Source organism: Fukomys damarensis, unplaced genomic scaffold, assembly GCF_012274545.1.
Source record: "Fukomys damarensis isolate Sample0158 unplaced genomic scaffold, DMR_v1.0_HiC HiC_scaffold_4, whole genome shotgun sequence".
Lineage (NCBI taxonomy): Eukaryota > Metazoa > Chordata > Mammalia > Rodentia > Bathyergidae > Fukomys > Fukomys damarensis.
This window is the reverse complement of record NW_022900916.1, coordinates 35,384,791-35,402,448: the sequence shown is the minus strand read 5'-3', so window position 1 is coordinate 35,402,448 and position 17,658 is coordinate 35,384,791. Positions and strand designations below refer to the sequence as shown.

General features: G+C 50.0%; 1 protein-coding gene across 1 annotated transcript in view; it reads right to left on the bottom strand.

Moving 5' to 3' along the window:
• Positions 1-17,658, bottom strand: part of Plxna4 (plexin A4) — a 420,278-nt gene that overhangs the window by 16,104 nt on the left and 386,516 nt on the right. The window contains exons 23-27 of the mRNA XM_010611730.2: positions 17,384-17,450; positions 16,463-16,609; positions 12,315-12,474; positions 1,268-1,371; positions 747-846 (exon numbers count right to left, since the gene is read on the bottom strand). Coding sequence (XP_010610032.1) covers positions 747-846; positions 1,268-1,371; positions 12,315-12,474; positions 16,463-16,609; positions 17,384-17,450 — 578 coding nt within the window. The remainder of the gene's footprint in view (positions 1-746; positions 847-1,267; positions 1,372-12,314; positions 12,475-16,462; positions 16,610-17,383; positions 17,451-17,658) is intronic.

The following is a 17,658-nucleotide window of genomic DNA, read 5'->3' as shown; positions in this document are numbered from 1 at the left end:
TGACCAGCTCAGGCCTTGCCTGCACACTGTTCACCTGCATTCTCCCCACTGATTGCTGAAAGTCCTGCCTCAATGAAGTGAGGATGATGGTCCTACTGTTTGTGACACCTTTCTATGTATTCATGTATTTATGATCCACAATGGCCCTATAAGGTTGGTTGTTTTTTCAATCCCTGTTTTCCTGGTAAGAACATCAAGACTCACGATGGATCTGTGTGGTTGGCACTGAAGCACAAAAGTGGAGCAGAACAAGGCTGCCTTGGGGTCCCTACTCCATGTCCCACATGCCTTTCTCCTCAGCTGCACAGCCTTAGATCTGGGCCTGCCCCTCCATACCACTGCATAATAATACTGTGACCTTTATAGTCATTTAGCCTCTGCGCATCGGAGGTATAATTTACTAATCTACATAATAGGAGGAAATAATAATTACTTAATTCACTGGATTGTTATGAACACGATGTGAGATAATAATCGCAAAATGGAACATGTGCTAAAGACTGGAAGACACTGATGAAGGTTAGATTTTTTTCTCTAGTGCATGAATGAAGTCCCGTTCATGCATTTGAATTACAGACTAGAACCAGGTGCCTTGGTTGCAGCCTGGCCCTTCTCCCTGCTGGTCAGCCAGCCCCACTCACCCCAAACCTGGCCCCACAGGTCCCCTGGCTTCCAGCTGTGCTGCCACCATGATAACAGCTGCTCAGGACCCCCTCATCTCTCTAGAAAATCTGCTAAGATCTTACCATATTTACTTGCTGAGGTCCTGGAGACTGTGGAGTTGTTCACTGCATTATAGGCTGTCACCTGCTTAGACACTAAGGCCACCACAGAGCCATCTGGCACCTAGAGGGAAAAAAAAAAGGCATCTAAAGGCATGGGCACAGAAACTCTGCAACCCAGGAAATAAGGGCTTGGTCTTAAAGGATAGTTAACACCTCGATGGAAAGCTAGGGAACTTTGGAGGCTGTCTCCTTTCCTCTGCTCCCCAGGACACCACCCAGCCTTAAATGCCCAGGAAATTTCTAAGGGAGTGCCTTGTGCTGGGGACTCTGCCCAAGCCCTATGGGAAGCATGCATGTCAGCATCCTATCTCCAAGAGGCCAGGTTCCCTGGCTGAGTGATGTCACTTTCCCCTGAGTCACCAGGAGAGCATGGATTGCTGGTGAGAAAGTGGTTATGATTCGGTGTCTAGTCTTGCAGTGACCCTGTAAACAAGGAAATGGCCAGCTACTTGGCCAGCTCCTGTGTTCCATATTCATCTCACCTGGTAATGGGCCAGGGTGTTTAGTCTCTTCCAGTCATTCTCAATTTTGGTGGTGATGTCTTCATCTTGCAGGATCATCCTTGCCCCACTTCCTTGTCGCCACTCTGCAGGGAGAGTGGTGGCATTACAGAGAGGCTCTCTGGCCCCTCCTGGGGGGGCCCTGAGGGCCCCTGTGCAGGTGTCTATACTGCACTGTCTTGAGGATGCATCCATAGACAGACAAGTGTCAGCACAGGCTTCTAACAGGGTGGGTGCAGAGTCTCACAATGCAGAGATGTCCAGAGTTCCAGTTCTGGTTCTAATCTCAATAAGCCATGTGACAAAAATGAGGATAACATCACCTATCCTTCTCTGCCACCTGTTTGCTATGAGTGGCCATATCTACAAGAAGTAGGCATTCAGTATGTATTGTCTGAATGAAGAAGGCACTTAACACTAAGCACTTACAACACAGTAGGCAAATGCAGTAGGCAAAGCGGGAGGCAGTGTCCTCACTGAGCATCATATACATGTCTGACTGCACCATCCTGGGGCTGAGGAACTCAAGACTGCAGGTTCAGTCACTGCATACCTGCATTCTGCATTGGTTCCAGGAGTGTCCTGTGCTCTAAAGCTGGCAGGCGAGTGGCTTGCTCTTGGAAGAGTGTATGGACCATTCTCACTTAGAAGCATCTCTATCCCCATAAAGCTGATGTGGTTAATACCGACTGTGTCAGCTACCAGGCCTACACATTGTAATGCCACAGGTGCACACTTCCATCCATCCTCACCTACTCCTTATGAGTTCAAAAACATGGGCTCACTGATGGGCCACATGTGAGGGAATAAGAGACTGATTCTCATCACCCAGATCCCACCACTGACTTAGTAGAAATCACATGTGAAGAAATGCACATTCCAATCTTGAAATTACCCACGTGGAAATCCATGTGTATGGTAGCCCTCGTGTATGAATACACATGTGTGAGTGCCCACACCCATGTACTATTCTAATGAGCATACACCCAAAAGGAAAAATACTCTTAAATACAAACAAAACTTGTGTTCTGGCCAAGAAGCTAGAAATTTCGATTCCAGGCAGCCAAGACTCTCCCTACCACAATCACATGGCTTCTGAGCACTTCTGGCACTTCTAAGGCACACAGGTGGTGCTGGCTTTTGCAGTGTGGTCAGGTGCAGACCTGATCGGCCAAGGAGTTTTTCCCTTTAGCCCATAGAGAAACACATTCAGTTTCCCTACCTTGTTTCCCTCCTGCCAAGGCCTGACTACTGGTCCTCACTTGACCACATGTGTGACATCTGTGCAAGAAAGCACTGGTTTCTCCCTGTGTTGTGTACACTGTGGCCAGTACTGCCATTCCCACTGGACAGATGGGCCAAAGGCCCAGATAGGAGGTAACTGGCTCTGAGGAGCAGCAGAGATGCCCCAGGGTCAGTGTCCTAGGGCTTCCCTGCTTCCTGGTTTCAAGCTTAATGTCAAAGGGATCAACGTACAAGGGTGACACACTAGGTCACTGGAGCAGGAAGCCTTGGGAATGTCCATCCCTAAGTCCTGTTGATAGCCCAGCTGCAATGGCACATGGCAATTAAGACCAGGGGCCATGAGGATGATGGGAGGGGGAAATCTGAAGCCTCTGAAGCCCTTGGGTGCGAGTTTGGTTGCCTCTCATTGTGTTGTGTTGTTTCTTGCTTTGCCTTTTAAATTTCAGATAGATTTGCACGCAAGTATCACAGAAGGTAGTCAGTATTCTGCATTTCCTTTGCCTGCCAACTGAGCTCCATGGGAGTTTCCTCCATGGACATGGCCACAGAGCTTCTAGGACTAGATGTAAAAGATACCAACCAAAGACCAGCCTTCTTGTGTAGTAGCCACATTAGCACCCCTCACTGATGAAGTTCTAACACATCTCAGTTGGATCCGAACATGTTACATGGGTGAGTAGTGTGGGCAATGACGGTTGGGAACCCAACCTATTGTGGACCCCAGTGTAGGACTTCTATGTTGTACATTGACACTCAAAAGTTGTGCACTACATAGCCTGTATAGCCATAGTCATCGAGCTTAGATCTAAATTATGTAAGCAAATGAGAGTTGGTCTGCTTCAAAAGATGGACATGGACAAGAGATTTCCTGGCTTCTAGTATACAGGGCAGCTACTGTCCTTGGAGTACAAAAATGATGCTGCGACACACCTACTAACGGGGCTAGCTCAGTGCACCAGACTGAGAAAGCACTTAATTAATATTCAATAAGTGAATGACTATATGAACGAATAAATAAATGAATGAAGATTGAGGACTGGATAATGGTGACCTGTTTTCTAGGCAGTAAGAAGATCTCATGCCTGTACGCTTATGCACCCAGCAGATGGACAGTGGGCTATAGTCGGTGGTGAACTGTAAGTTGCTTCAGTGACCTGAGACATAGAGTGATCTGAACAAAGAAGCAACACCAGGCACTTCTATTGGCAGAGATGAGAGCTCTCTTAGATGGCTGTTACCCCTTCTAATTTTACCACCGCAAAAATGACACATAAGAAGGGCAGACCTAGAGGCCACCATATCTGGGGATTTGCTCGGCTCACTGAGCAGCTGAGTCTGCTTTCGCTTCCTAGGGTATACCTTTGGGTTGGTCTCTGGACCAAGTCAAGACATAGGGGTACCTATAAGGAAACCCTCTGCCCTGCGTGTGCTCAGTGAGAAGGGAAGATGTGGGTACAGGTCAGCACACCCTAATATAGTGTCCACCACCTAAGATCAACCATGTGTGGCAAAGTTTGCAGGAAGGAGAAAGAGGGCTGGCCTTCGATCTGAGCCATAGGCAGATCATGGTGCAGGCAAGGTAGACAGCTGCCTCCACTTAAGTGGAGTGTCATACTTGATGCTCTAGGAGGCCACTGGCAATGTTCCTTGGGGATGTGTTTGCATTTCTACAAAATTCAATTTTGTTAGGTGTTCATACTATAGGTAGGAATGCTATGCAGTGGACAGGCAGGACACACAGTCACCCTGGAGGCCAACATGTAGTCACATGGCCAAAGGCTGCCCAGAGATTTCCTGGCTGCCCAGGCTGCAGTGCCCCTAGCCCAGCCCCTGCCTTAGATGGGGACACTCACGGGCAGCTGGGAGGTAGCAGATGTTGCCTTTTTACCTCAAACAGTTAGGAATGCTTCTACAAATGCCAATATGAGGCTTGTGAGCTGGAATCAAGGGAAACACTTAGCCTTGTTTTTAGATCTCCTTAGTCTGTTATTTTTGTTCTCTAGTATACAGAAAAATTGCTATGTGCAGTCTCCTGAAATATCAGAAAGGCTGAAAAAAAGTTCTGTGCCATCCCAACAGAGTCTTGATGAAAGGAAGCTCGTGAGATGGGCAGCTGGTATAGGCAAGGACTGCCAACAGCCTACTCTGCTGAACCTCGAGTGAAGGAGTGTGTGCGGGGTACACCTAGAAAGTGGCCCCACACTCCTATAACAGAATAACTTAAGTAGACTAACAAGCAAAGTCATTCCTTAGTGCTCACTCTCCTTGGCTCAGGGTCCCCGATTTTATGCTGTCAACTGGAGTACACACCCATACCCACATTGACTGACTTTCTTTCCTTTCCTAAAACCCTTCAGCCAGGCCAGCTCTGGCCTCTGTTTTCCCAGGTTCATTATGGAGTGCCTCAAGGAAGTTCAAGGATAGACTTGGGCTTCACTTTCTGGTCTTGCATGACTTTGTGACTTTGTCTAAACAGAGTACAAGTCACTGGACTCTACTGACTGGAGCACACAGAGCCAGAGGTCAAGATCAAGGCCAAAGCAGGAGCTTCTCCCTACCTCTGTAGCAGTCCACTCTCCCAACGTGCATGGCTGGGCCCATGAAATCTTACCCCACCACAGGAAAGAACCTAGCTGGCTCAGACGGCTGAGAGTGAAGCAGGCCCAACATTTTCAGAGACAAGGGACAGCATGCTGACCTTGTGCAATGGGTACACCTGCTTAACTCAGCCCCAGAAACCTCTGATCAAGGGCCACAGCCTGTATGTGGTTGCATATTCAGTCTACAGTTAGTTTTAATAAGAATAATAACAATAAATCAAACCCAGGTTTCCTAATCCCCAGCCTGCACTCTTCACTAGACTCCTCTGCCTTGCCTATAAAAAACAGGACTAAAACTGCTGCTCTTAGTATTTATACCTTGTCCTATAAGAGGCGACCTCACTAAAACAGCTGAGGGGCAATGTGACAGTTCTGCTGAGGCCAGCATCCTCTGGGTGAGTACTGAGATCTGGCTTCCCTTAGGGCCCAGCAAGGGACCAAAAATGCCTCCAAGCCACCAGATGCTGTGAGATAGAAAAATCAGTAGTGGCCAAAGTGAATCTCAAGACCGGTTGACTCCTCTTCAGTTCACCCTACAGACAAAGATATCTACTATCCCATCAAAGAGGCAGCTCTGGTGGCTGCCATGTTGGAAACCCCTCTCCTGAAGGTCTCAGCTCCACTTGTTCAGGAAACCAAGGTTCCCGAGAGGATCTACGGTGGAGCAAGCACTGTACTACTGGACAATTAAACAAGGGAATGAAACACCACAAAGCCCCTGGTATGGAGCTCCTCCTGCACAGAAAGATGCGTGAAGCCCAGTGGTCAGGGCCAGGTGTACACAGAAGGCTGAAATGTGAGGGAGTGGACACAGAGGTCTACTTGGGGAGGAGGAGTGGGCATTTGCCTGACTGGCAAGAGGACAAGTGTTCTGATCCAGAGACAGTACTTGTGTGACACTGTAGGGATGCATGATTATGAGTTTTTGTGGGAAAAGGTTGGAAGAAAGGCTGGAAGTTGGGAAGTGAGTTCAGAAAGAGTCTGCAGGCCATGCCCAGGTATACAGAATTGATCTGAGCACTAAGGAGATGGGAGGAGAAGAGGAGGAGGGGATGATCGAGGTGGGGAGCTCTGCTGCAGAGTGTGTAGGGAGCTGGAGGCAGACTTAGGGATGCCAGGGAGAAAGACTAGAGGTGCTTGGAGCTGCTGCAGGAAGAGGGGTGCTAATTGGAGAAGAGGTGCGTACTTGGCAGAGGGAAGCCTTTCTAGATGGGAGGGTTCACCTGCAGCCACCCTGGAGGGAATGCTACCTCTGAGGACAGAGCTGGTCAGGCTTTCGGAGGGTCTCCTGCCCACCAGCAGGTGTCACACTGAGGTGCAAACCCCTCCTGCTGTAAAAAGCAGACAACACTTCCATAGCTGTGGGCCTCATGGTGGACAGGTACAGGTAGGTGCACGGGCGCTCACCCACACGCGCACTCACATGTGCACACACTGCATTTTGTCCAAGTAGGAGACCCAGCCAGCTTTGAGACAGCCTCTCCCCAACTGCAGTCTCCCTGTGGCCAGCTCTGCTCAGACCTATCACAGGAGGATTCAGAAGGAGGAGGCCCAGAGGGGTTGGAGGAGGAAGGCCCTCCAGCTTAGGTGGAACCAAGAAAAAAATCAGCTTTAACATCGACACTGGGCCCACTTCACAGCTCTTTACCTTTTGTTCACCTCAGGCCCTGCAAGCAGGTTCTCCCAGGAGCCCCCTTGGCTCCAACATACAGGATCCTGGCTCCACACACTGGGCAGCAGGTGAGCCCCAAGGAGACACCTTGCCTGGTCCTGACACCTTTGGCTCCTGGCAACCAGAGGAGCAGGAGCCAGAGAAGAGCTGGGGGCAGCCATGGGAGGGTGCAACGGGCTGCTAGGAAAGGTCAGAGGATTGGCCCAGGAGCAGAGAGCTGACCATCAAAAATGTCGTGTTATAAAAAAATGAATAAAACAACAAAGCAAGTTCTCAAATATAAAAATGATTGAATTATGATAGATGCTGCTTGAAACTGCACTTCCTAAAGAGAAGCACATCAACGGCATTTAAGGGACCAGGTCTTCGTAAGCTGAAATACAGTGCACTAGCTAGGTGTTGCTCTTCGGAGATGTTTGGAGAGGAAAAGGCAAACCTGATTTAAGAGAGACACTAGCTAGAGCTCAATAAATATTCTTGAATATGGAGCACAGGGCTGGAAGTGGTGTGTTGGGTCAAAGAAGAGTTAAAAAGGTAGGTAGTGGCAGTAGGAGGAGGAAAGGTGACCTGCTATCCATATGCATGAGAAATGACACCAAGATAAAAAGCTAACTCTGACCTCTAGAAGCAGCTCCTGCCTGGCAGCCCCATGCCCTGCTCCACACACCAGGCACAAAGGACAGACACACTCACGATCCAATTTGTTACACTTGCACCTTCCAGGGAGAGAGGGAGGTGAAATAAAAAAGAAGAAAAAAAAATCCCATTATCTTTATCTGTCCTTCCCATCAGTTGCAGTGGAAAATGCAAACGGTGGAGACAGCTGCTGTGAACTCTTTATATTTCACTCAGAAGATAGTGTATCTTTTTATTGCATACAGGAATTACTTATTTGAAAAAAATATATCCTTTCAGTGTGACCTGAACGGCAAGACAGAGGGGCGGTGGTAGAGTTCCGGGGGCTATTGATAGAGCATTTGCATTAAACTGGAGGAATCTCTGGAGGTCATGGGCAGTAGCTGAGGGAGACAAGAGGCCACAGAGGAGGAAACTGCCTGTGCAGGGAATGGGAGTTCTCTCCACCTTCCTGCTGTGTGACCTGGCCCGGGCACTGTGCCTCTGAGCTGCACATTCTCCCTCTGAACAAGAAAGTAGAGTGGCACCAAAGATTGCCTTTAGGGAGTAAAAGGAGGACAAAAAAAGTGTCCCCTCTGCTCTGACAGGACAATGGCCTGCCTCTGCTGCTATGCTCAGAAAAGACAAACATCTCATCTTTGCAGATGGAGACATAGAATCTCCCTGGGGATAGCACCTTGGTTCAGTGTGGTGCCCCTGGGCACTGTGCTTCGAGAATCCCAGCCTTGCTCACCCTTTGCCCTGTGAACATCTTTCCTTCCCAGATCCCAACAAAGACAGGATCTGTGACCTTCACTGGGATCCTATGATGGTGATTTATGTGTCAACTTGGCTTGGCCAAATATTTGGTCAAGCATTATTCTTCATTATCCCCTGAAGGTGTTTGCCTATGAAATCAACATAAAAAAAAAAAATCAGTGGACTTAGAGTGAAGCAGACTACTCTCCATAATGTGGATGGGTCTCAAGACAGGTAACTTCTTACATAGAACGAAAGACTGATCACCTCTGAGGGAGAGGGGATTTTGCCAGCAGAGCCTTTAGCTCTTCCTTGGAGGTCCAGTCTGCCGGGTTACCCTGAAGATTTTGGACTTGATACCCTCCATAGTTGTATGGTCCCATTCTTAAGTACGCTAAAAGCAACGCATCCGTCCCTCTCATTCTTTCTGTCTGTATATGTATATACGAAAGTTCCTCAATTTTAGATGTATTTATGTTCTGATAAACCCATCATAAATTGATAATAAGATTTCTTACCTAACCTATGGATTGTTACAGTTTAGTCTAACCTATCACAAACATGCTCAGAATACACACTATAGCCAACAGTTGGGCAAAAACCATCTGACACAAAGCCTATTTTGTCCTAAAGCACTGTCTGTCTCATGTAATTTACTGGATACTGTACTGAAAGCAAGAAATAGTTGTATGGGTACTCTTTCCCACCATCATAAAGGTAAAACATAGTAAATCAACTCACAAAGCTGGGGACTGTGATGTGTACACATCCTCCCAGTTCTGTTTGCCTGCAGAGCCCTGAGTAACATCACGGTTCCTTCCTGCCTGGAAAAGGCTGGGTAGGGGTGGAGGCAGGGGCAGTTGATCTCTGACCCAGGAGCATAAATGGAACACTGGGAAGGAGGAGCTGCCCAGGCAGGGCCACCGTGAGGACGACAGGACCGGAGGGGTCACAACCAGGCCAGGCAGACAGGGAGCTCAGACTCAATTCCCTTGCAACAATGACAAGGGTAGCTTAGGGTGTCTGCTTCCTTCTGAGCTGACCTGGTGCAGGTCACTCTGCCTTTGTAGGGTCTGGACACCAGGAGAAGGGTGGCAGCCTCTGCCTAAGGCCCTCAGCTGTGGGAAGGGGAGATATGGTGGGAGATGCCATGTGTGGTGCTCGGCTGTCTTGCCTCTGCCACGTTTGGGCGGAGCTTCTCTGTGCCTGTGTGCCAGGTGGCCTGTGGTGTACATTAATTTGTAGTAATAATCACCTCTTCCTCTGTAAATTGCTTTCAGGCTTTCAAAGGCTTTCACCTGTGTGTTAGGAACAACTCACCTGGCCCCACTACCCATGGGAAGTCAGGAGCTGGAAGTGTGTGGAAAAGGCTGTATAGTCTCTGAGAGGGCTTGGTTTGCCTTATTATGCAATCTGGCTTAGGGAGAAGGAAGCCCAAGGTTTGAGGGGCAGCTCCCAAGTCTGGCTTTTGTAGAAAAAAAGCAGGAAACATGTGAGAAGAGCCCCCATAGAGGTTGAGCAGGGAGGTCTTTCCAGAGTGGAACCTCAAGCCCTTCCTCTGTGGGGTGGGACCCTGAGGCTCAAATTACTGAGGCCCCCTCCCCCTTGGACTCTCCTCCGCACTCTGGAAGTGTAGTGGAGAGGAAGCCTTGCTGTGTACTTGGGCACCTAAAGCACGAGTCCCTGGAGACCTGCCTCCTAGATGGCTGTGACTATGGCTGCAGGGTGAGGTGTATCTTCCCATCAAAGCCTTGCTTTTCTGGGTTTGCAGCTGCAGATCAATGAAAGGAGCAATTTTCTAAGGTAATAAAGAGCTCTTCCCTTCCCATTTTCAGAGTAGGGGGTTCCCGGGGTGGGGAGGACTGGTCCTGAGCAGTAGCCACCACACATGATGCGGTCACTCTTGAGGACACCCACAGGCATAAAAAAGCTGCTTCCTGAGCTTGCTTCCAGAAAGATGAACCCTCTTAGCTTTGTATTGAAGCAACGTTGAAAAATGCTGCCTCCAACCTTTCTTGAGGTCCATTAAGTGTTTAAGCTCCCACAGCTGTTCGCTGCTTTTGGGTGATAGAGATCTTCCCAAGTAACCACTGAACTCTGTTCTGTAAGAGGAGGTGCACAGAACCACTCACTACTGTCCCGTTGGAAGTCATCCCATTCTAAGTACAGAGTACCCCCTTCCACATGCCTGCGCACTCATGGGCTCCTTCCACGTTCCAGCACAACCTCTTCAAGTTCACTGTCTCATGTAGGCAGTCTTTTAACAGCTCTTCCTCCAATCCCTTGTCAGGAGAGTTTTCCCACCCACTTTGCAGGTAAGGATACTGAGGAGCTGAGTGAGCTGGACCCTGGGCCCCTCAAAAGAAGCAAATGGAAGGAATGTGGGTGCTGCATGGTTATCCTGCTCAACTCTTCCTGGACCACCCACTAGGGAGCACTCCATGACTCCTCCAGGGAAAGGAACACAGATCCTTGTTGGCCTGTAAGGTCTTCGTGGCAGAAGGAGTGAGTCAAGTGTGTGCTCATGCACACACGCGCACACGTGAGCACACACATGCACACATGTGAGCACACACACACACGTCCACCCAACTCCTGGACCAATGGACACATCCACCTATCTCACATTGCTTCCTCCATGTCCCAGAAGCAACGTGCTCAGAGACACCACTGAAGCGGAGGTGGGATATCTGCTCACTCGACCTCTTTCTGCACAGGGTAGAGGGCCACACACATCAGCCCGGAATGGAGCAAGAAGAGACAGGGGCTGGGCTGGGGATTTAACTCAGTGGTTCTGCTGCCTGCTTGCAAGTACAAGATCCTGAGCTTGATCCTTGGTACAACAAAGAAACAAACAAAAAACAAAAAACAGAACAAAAAAACCCAAAAGAAACAGGGGTAGATGTAGAAGGGAGACTGTAAGGGAGTTAGCTGAACTTCCTGATCCTAAGAATCTTCAGGCATTGGAATTCATGGGAAGTAGAACAGCCAATGGGGAAAAGGGTGAAAATTCCCTCTGGATTTTAGCAAAGAACACAAATCCCCATCTGTCCTGGATGGCTTAGCTCAAGCCAGCTTAGGGGCCAGGTGGATGGGTCTGGGACCTTTGGAGCCCCAATCCCACCCCAGCCCACCCCACCCCATGGATTGCCAGGACTCAATGCCCATCTCTCATACCCACTATCTACAAACAGGCATTCTCAGTGTTCTCACAGCTTCACTCTCAGAATTAGTAATAGCAGGCAGTACTTTGCCAAGTATGTACTATGGGCCAGAGACTGCAGAAAAAGGCTTTTACACACACCACCCCACTGGATTCCTACTACGAGGGAGGTGCTACTATGATCTCCACTTTATATGGCAAGAAAACTAAGGCACAGGAAGGTTAAATAACCAGGCCAAGGTCACACAGCCAGGATTTGATAACACCAGGTGCCCCACAATGCTGAAACTGCCTCTCTTCTACCCACCTCTTCAGAGCCTGGGGCTCCCTGGGAAGACTGCCCCTGGATAGCATCCTGCACATGCTCAGGCAAACCATAACTGGATCTAAGTGCAGCTGGCCGTAAGTGGCATGCCCTTGTTTATATAGGCTATGCAATCTATTCATGGAACATTCAAATACAATGTCATCATGCTCCCCAGCAGGCTGTCATGTCTCATTTTTCTCTATCCTTTCTCTCCATTCTCTATAGCTGACCCAGATCCTTCAAGCTGTAGATATTTAGCAAAAATTACAGGCACAGAACAGAGGAGAGGGGACGAGCCTGGGGAATAACAAAGGTAGTGGCAGGACCTCGACCACAGGGACCCAGATTGGCAAGTTTGGTCTTTAAGCCTCTTCATCCAGATATGACATATCCACTCCCAGCCCTTAGTCACCCAGAAGACCCCAGAGGTATCACCTCCAGGCCAGCGGGTCACTGGACTGCCAAGTGACATGTGGCCCCTTTTCTTCTCACTGCTTATGACCAGCTCTGGCCAATGCCAAGCAAGCCATGAAAGTAAACCCCATGGGATCCTGGGGGTCCTCCCCTTCTCCCTGCACCCAGTTCCACCTGCTACTGCCCTGAGAGGGCAGGAGGTGCTCAGCACCAGCTGTGGGGCCAGCTCCTGGGAGGGTAGGCAGCCTACTCACCAAGGTCCATGTCTGCAGCCTTGGGCCGGTGGGAGCAGGGCACATTCTTGAAGATGGCGTCCAGAATCTTCTCCTTGACCTGAGTGATGGTGTCACAGTTGAGAATCTTCACAGGGACCTCGGAGCTGTTGGCATTGTCTGGGCTGACACAGCTCAGGACCTGCAGGGTGAGGGGGAGAAGTCACATGGGTGAAGGCAGCAAGAAGAGCAGGAACAGCTCCTCCTCTCCTGGATGGGCTGGGGAGGGGTAGGGTGACTCCAGCCCACCTGTGTCCCTACCAGGCCCACTGCCTTCTCCTGCCAGACAAACAGGACTCTGCAGAAGTCTCAGTGTCATTGCAGGAGTACAAGCTGCACACATAACTCCCACCAGGACAAACATCTTGAAATCCTGATTTTTCAAAAGGAACAGGGTCTGAGCAAAGGGAGGTAATGAGGGGATCTGCAACAGACTGGCTTTGATGCTAGCACGCATACAGTGTCTCAAATATTCATGTTCACAAGCGGGGGACACCCTCACCCACCTCGGAATCACCACCACATCCCTGTGCATCACTGTGTCCTTCCTAACACCCTCCCAGACACTCAGTACTCATTACCAAAGGGAATCAGGCTCCTGTCTCATGAATTGTAATAGCTCTGATTTTGAGGGCGGGTTGGGATGGATAGGAGGTTGGAGTAACCAGATGAAGTTTTATATATTCTTCAAACATAAAGAGATGCCCTTTAAAAAACTGAAGGTTGATGCCAACTGAGATTCCTTTCTGGCCCTGAACCTTCAGCTGTGGTCAGAAGTTCGGGGAACAATGCCATTGCCTGGCTTGAGACCTGTTTCTCTTTTGAGAACAAAGCAGAAAAGTTAGTTAAAATCCCAGGTCACCATTTTTTGTTTTTGTTTTTTCTTTTAAGAACATCAAGGCTCCCCTGGTATTTTCACATTGGGCTTTTTCTGCACAGATGGCACTGCAGGGACTCCTAGATGCCAGTGACCAGAGCAGGTGCTGTGGGTTACAGGAGTGGGATACACAAGAGCCAGGGAGAAAAGCCTCCCCTTCTTAGGGACTACAGGGGGCCCTGCCATTCTGGGCCCCAGACTCTCCCTCTGGAGCCCAAGCCCTCTGCGCACCTCCCTCTCACTCCCTCCTATCACCATTTCCCATGGCCACATCTGGTTTGCAGAACAGACAGCAGCCCCCTTTCACCCCACATGGTGATAATTAGGACCTGGTCCTGGATGCCTGCCTTTCATTAGCAAGTAGACTGCTACAGTTCAAATGGGGACTTGCTTATTGCATTAAGAAAAACAATTACCCTAAATCTATAAAACCAAGTGCTCACTCTTGAAATCCCCTAAACTGAAAGCTAGTAGCAGGATCTCTGGTCTGTGCTTCCACGCATACTTTCTGCTTGCAACTGTCCTCCGCCCAAGAGCATTCCAGCACCTGTCCCGGCTCAGTAGCCACCCACAACCCTATCCTTCTTCCTACTGCTGTGGTGCCCTGCTGTCCTGTCCTCTGGGCCAATGGGGGACAGTTCAGCCTTCCCAGGGCAGCGACAAAATTCATCTGGCCTTTCTCCCTTGAGGGACCATGATCTGCTGCCTGGTTGATCTGGCACTTCTGCTGCCCCAGCAGTTTGGGTGGTCTCATGAGAACCATTCCATGGTGTGGTGCTTCAGGGCAAGAGGAGAAGCGGTGGTTCCAGAAGGACAGTGTCCCTGACCAAGATCCTCACCACAACTCACCCAGGAGTTCTCTTCCTACCCTGCTTTCTGAACAAATTGCCTGCTGCTTTCTCTGCTAAAGAAGTACTCCTCACTGGGCATAGAATAGACTCTGACTCAGGACACCAGGAGCAGAGATAAGATTCTGCAGTCTAGCAGCCTCCCAGATGGACTTCTAGCACTCTAGAAGGCTTCCTGGTGACTTATACAGTGCTCTAGCAGGCTCCTGGGTGGGCATCTTGGTCTACCAGGCTCCCGTGTCTGGGTGACTAGGGTCCTGCACACTTCCTTCAATAGGGCCTTCATCCCTGGTAGTCAAATTCTAGCATCGATCTAATCAATCCCTCAATGCCTAGGAGGTGCAGTCAATGTGTCCCTGAGCCTCTCAGAGCCCCTCTATGGTTATCCCTCCTGCCCAGGACAAGGTCACTATCAACTAGCCCCAGAGTTCTGGGCTCTTCCAGCCAGGGCAGAAGCCTACCACGGCCCACTTTTGCGTCTGATCTTCGCACCTGGAGTCTCTGCTACCCTGCCTGCCAGGATGCCCTCACCTTCTTCCCTCCTTCTGCACAATGAGTGGGGGCACCTCACTCAGGGCTGGAGGGGCCTAGTAAACCTCCCTGCACAATGTCATCTCCAGGCAAAACCACTGCAGCTTCTTCCCCTTCTCTTCCTGCCCATTGTTGGCACCTTAATGGGTGCACAGCTCTGACCCACTCCAGTTTCCCTTTAAGTGAGTCACCTGGAACCAGCTGGGTACACTAACAATCCTTTGACCTCTGGAATAAATGCTGCAATTTGGTGACAGAGCATTATCCCAAGTCCTTGTGTTGCATTCAGTATTGGTGAAGCTGAGAGAAGGCAAAGCAAGGGAGTGGAGCAGGATGGGACAGGAGACATTTAAAGGTAGCTTTCATCAAGAAATTCACTTGTGCTCTACTTTTGGAAAGGTTTTTCTTCCATTTTCCATTTCAATGGGAGTCTCTAATTCTCCTCCAGAGCAGACAGTAACTATGAGGAAGCTGGGGTGCCTCTGAATCCCAGCAGAGAGGCAGTTCCCGTGAATCTGCCTAGTTTCTGCTGAAATTCCCAGAACTCCCAGAAGATGAGTAGGGTAGGTGGGTCATGGTTACAACCCGCCAACCAGGAGAGAGCTTTGTTCAGAGGTGGGGATCTCTCTAGCGGGCCAGGGGTCTGGGATCACCCCCAGCTAGGGCTGTGTGTGTTGGGGGTCTGAGCATCCATCCTTCTAAACTCTGCCCCACACTGGTCCACTGGTAACTGCATTTAATTCCACCAATCTCCTGTCCCCTTTAATTTTGTGCTCTCTCTCTCTCTCTCTCTCTCTCTCTCTCTCTCTCTCTCTCTCTCTCTCTCTCTCTCTTGCTTCTATTCTTGAGTGCTACCTGCATGCCATCTCCAACACTCAGCTTTTATCTTATTTTTTTAATCCCTTGTACTTCCTCTTTCTTTAAAAAACGTGTAATGAGAGGTTAAAAAAATTCTTGCCCAAAAAAAAAAAAAAGCCTGAAAGTGAGCTCCCTGGGGCTGGAGAGGAAGTGGGAAGCCAGAGGTCAGAGGGACAGCCATGCCGGAAGGAGGCCGGCAGGGCTGAGAGCAAGCAGGAGTGAACATTTACACTGGGCTCCCAACTCCACCCTGGAAAGCTGGGATGATCTCCATTTTAATAGGTTCTATTATTATTCCCTTTTTTCAGATAAAGAAACCCAAACTCAAAGAGATTAGAGACTTGTCCCAACTCTTCCAGCTGGTCAGAGGTAGAGTGAGGGCTCAGATTCAGGACTGATTCCAACTCCAGGCTCTTAAATGCTGAGTTCTGCTACTTCCTAAGACAATTGCTGCTCTCAGGAGGAAGCCTGACCTTGACACAGGGACTCCCCCTGTTCACTGGGCAAATACCTTGCACCACTAGGCCATCCTAGTTACATGGCTTGGTCACAGCCCTGTGTGAATCTTGCTTCGTGGGTAAATGTGGGCTTCAGAACCACAAAGAACGATTTGTAGCTGCGTCCCCTTCCTGCCCACCCCTGCCTGCAGACAACTGTTCTGTGAAGTGCTGATTCTCTAGTCTGCAGAGCTGATAGGACGGGATGTTGCTTACTAGAGACAGTCAGCCTGCTGCCAAGGGGCTCCAACCTCCTGATTCAGTGCCTGGCTTGGAGCCACACCAGCCCACAAGTTGAAGTGCTGCTCAGACATGGCAGACCCACTAGGTGCCCTGGTGCTGGGGTCCAGAGGAAGCCTGAGGAGAGGGGACAGGGTAGCACCTGGCTTGGCCCCCACAGGGGACAGAGCTAGATGCAAGGCTCTTCAGCATTGCTTTTGTCCTTTCTGCAGGGCAGGGCTGCCCTGAGGCCAAAGCCTACTTGCCAGGGACTGGGAGGGAGCAGCAAGGGTGGCTCACCAGGGTCTTGTACTCGATCTGCTGCCGGATGAGCTTGTCCTCACTCAGGGAGTAGCGGGCCTCGCCCGTGATGGCGTCAATGGGCCCCTTCTCCATCTGCTGCTTGATGGCACAGAACAGGGAGAAGAGGGGCTCCCCAGCACACTCCTGTGAGAAGAAACATGCTGGCAGAGCTCCGGGACAGCAGATGTGCAGAGCTGGCCCTGTGTCCCTGTTTTCCCGCCTTCGTGGGTCCTTGCTCCTGATCCCCCCTGCTGCTTTCCTCAGGGTCCGTTATCTCTTCTGCAACTCCTCACTGCTCAGAGTGGTGACCCTGGCTCTGTGGATACAGGGCATTTCCCTACTCTCCCCTTTCCTGCTATTTGTCTGGGGTTCCCTCTCCCTCTCCTTCTCCCTGGCTCTCTGAGGCCCACGTAGGAGGCAGAGGTCAGTTCTCCATGGCATAAATGATTAGGAAACAAGTTATAATTAGAAGCCCAGTAGAGGCTCCTCTGGCCTCTGCCAAGCACAGCCTCAGTTTATCTGCCATGACAGGCAGCTTCCAGACCCACCTGGGTCCTCATCTGCTTCCATAAGTGTGAGACTGGGAGAGGGGAGAGGAACTCCGGGCACTAATTGGTGAATTGTTTTGAGCCTAAAATGGGAATGTAGCTGCCAGAGGCCATCTGTCACCCAGGAGGACATGTCCTGTGTCTTGTGTGGAACTGTGTCTCTGAAGCTAGGACTGATCATGGGCTGTGTCTTCTGAGGCAATTTATGACAAGGAGTGACTCCACTTCTTGGGGGTTAGAAACACCAGGCCCCCGTGAGTGAGAATGCAGGGGGCATGGAGTGAAACAGAGCAGGCCACGGGGATGAAGGCTCATGCCCAGGATGAGGGCACCACAGCAGGACTGGACATACAACCATATCCTATCCTACCTTGAGGAACTTGTAGAGGAGGAAAGTGAACCAGTTGGTCAACATCTTCTCCGCCACTGACTCCGTCCTGTCACAGTAACCAAGGGAAGAAGCAGAAGAAGACAGAGAAAGAAGCAGTTGGTCAGAGCAGTTGGGTATATAGAGCAAGGAAATACCTCTGCACCTTGCTGCTGTGCTCTTAGGCCAAATCCTGAGATCTAACACACAGGAAAATGTCACAGACCCTAGACCCCGGGGCAGAAAGAGGAATTTTCCTACAAAGCTGGAGGGTGACA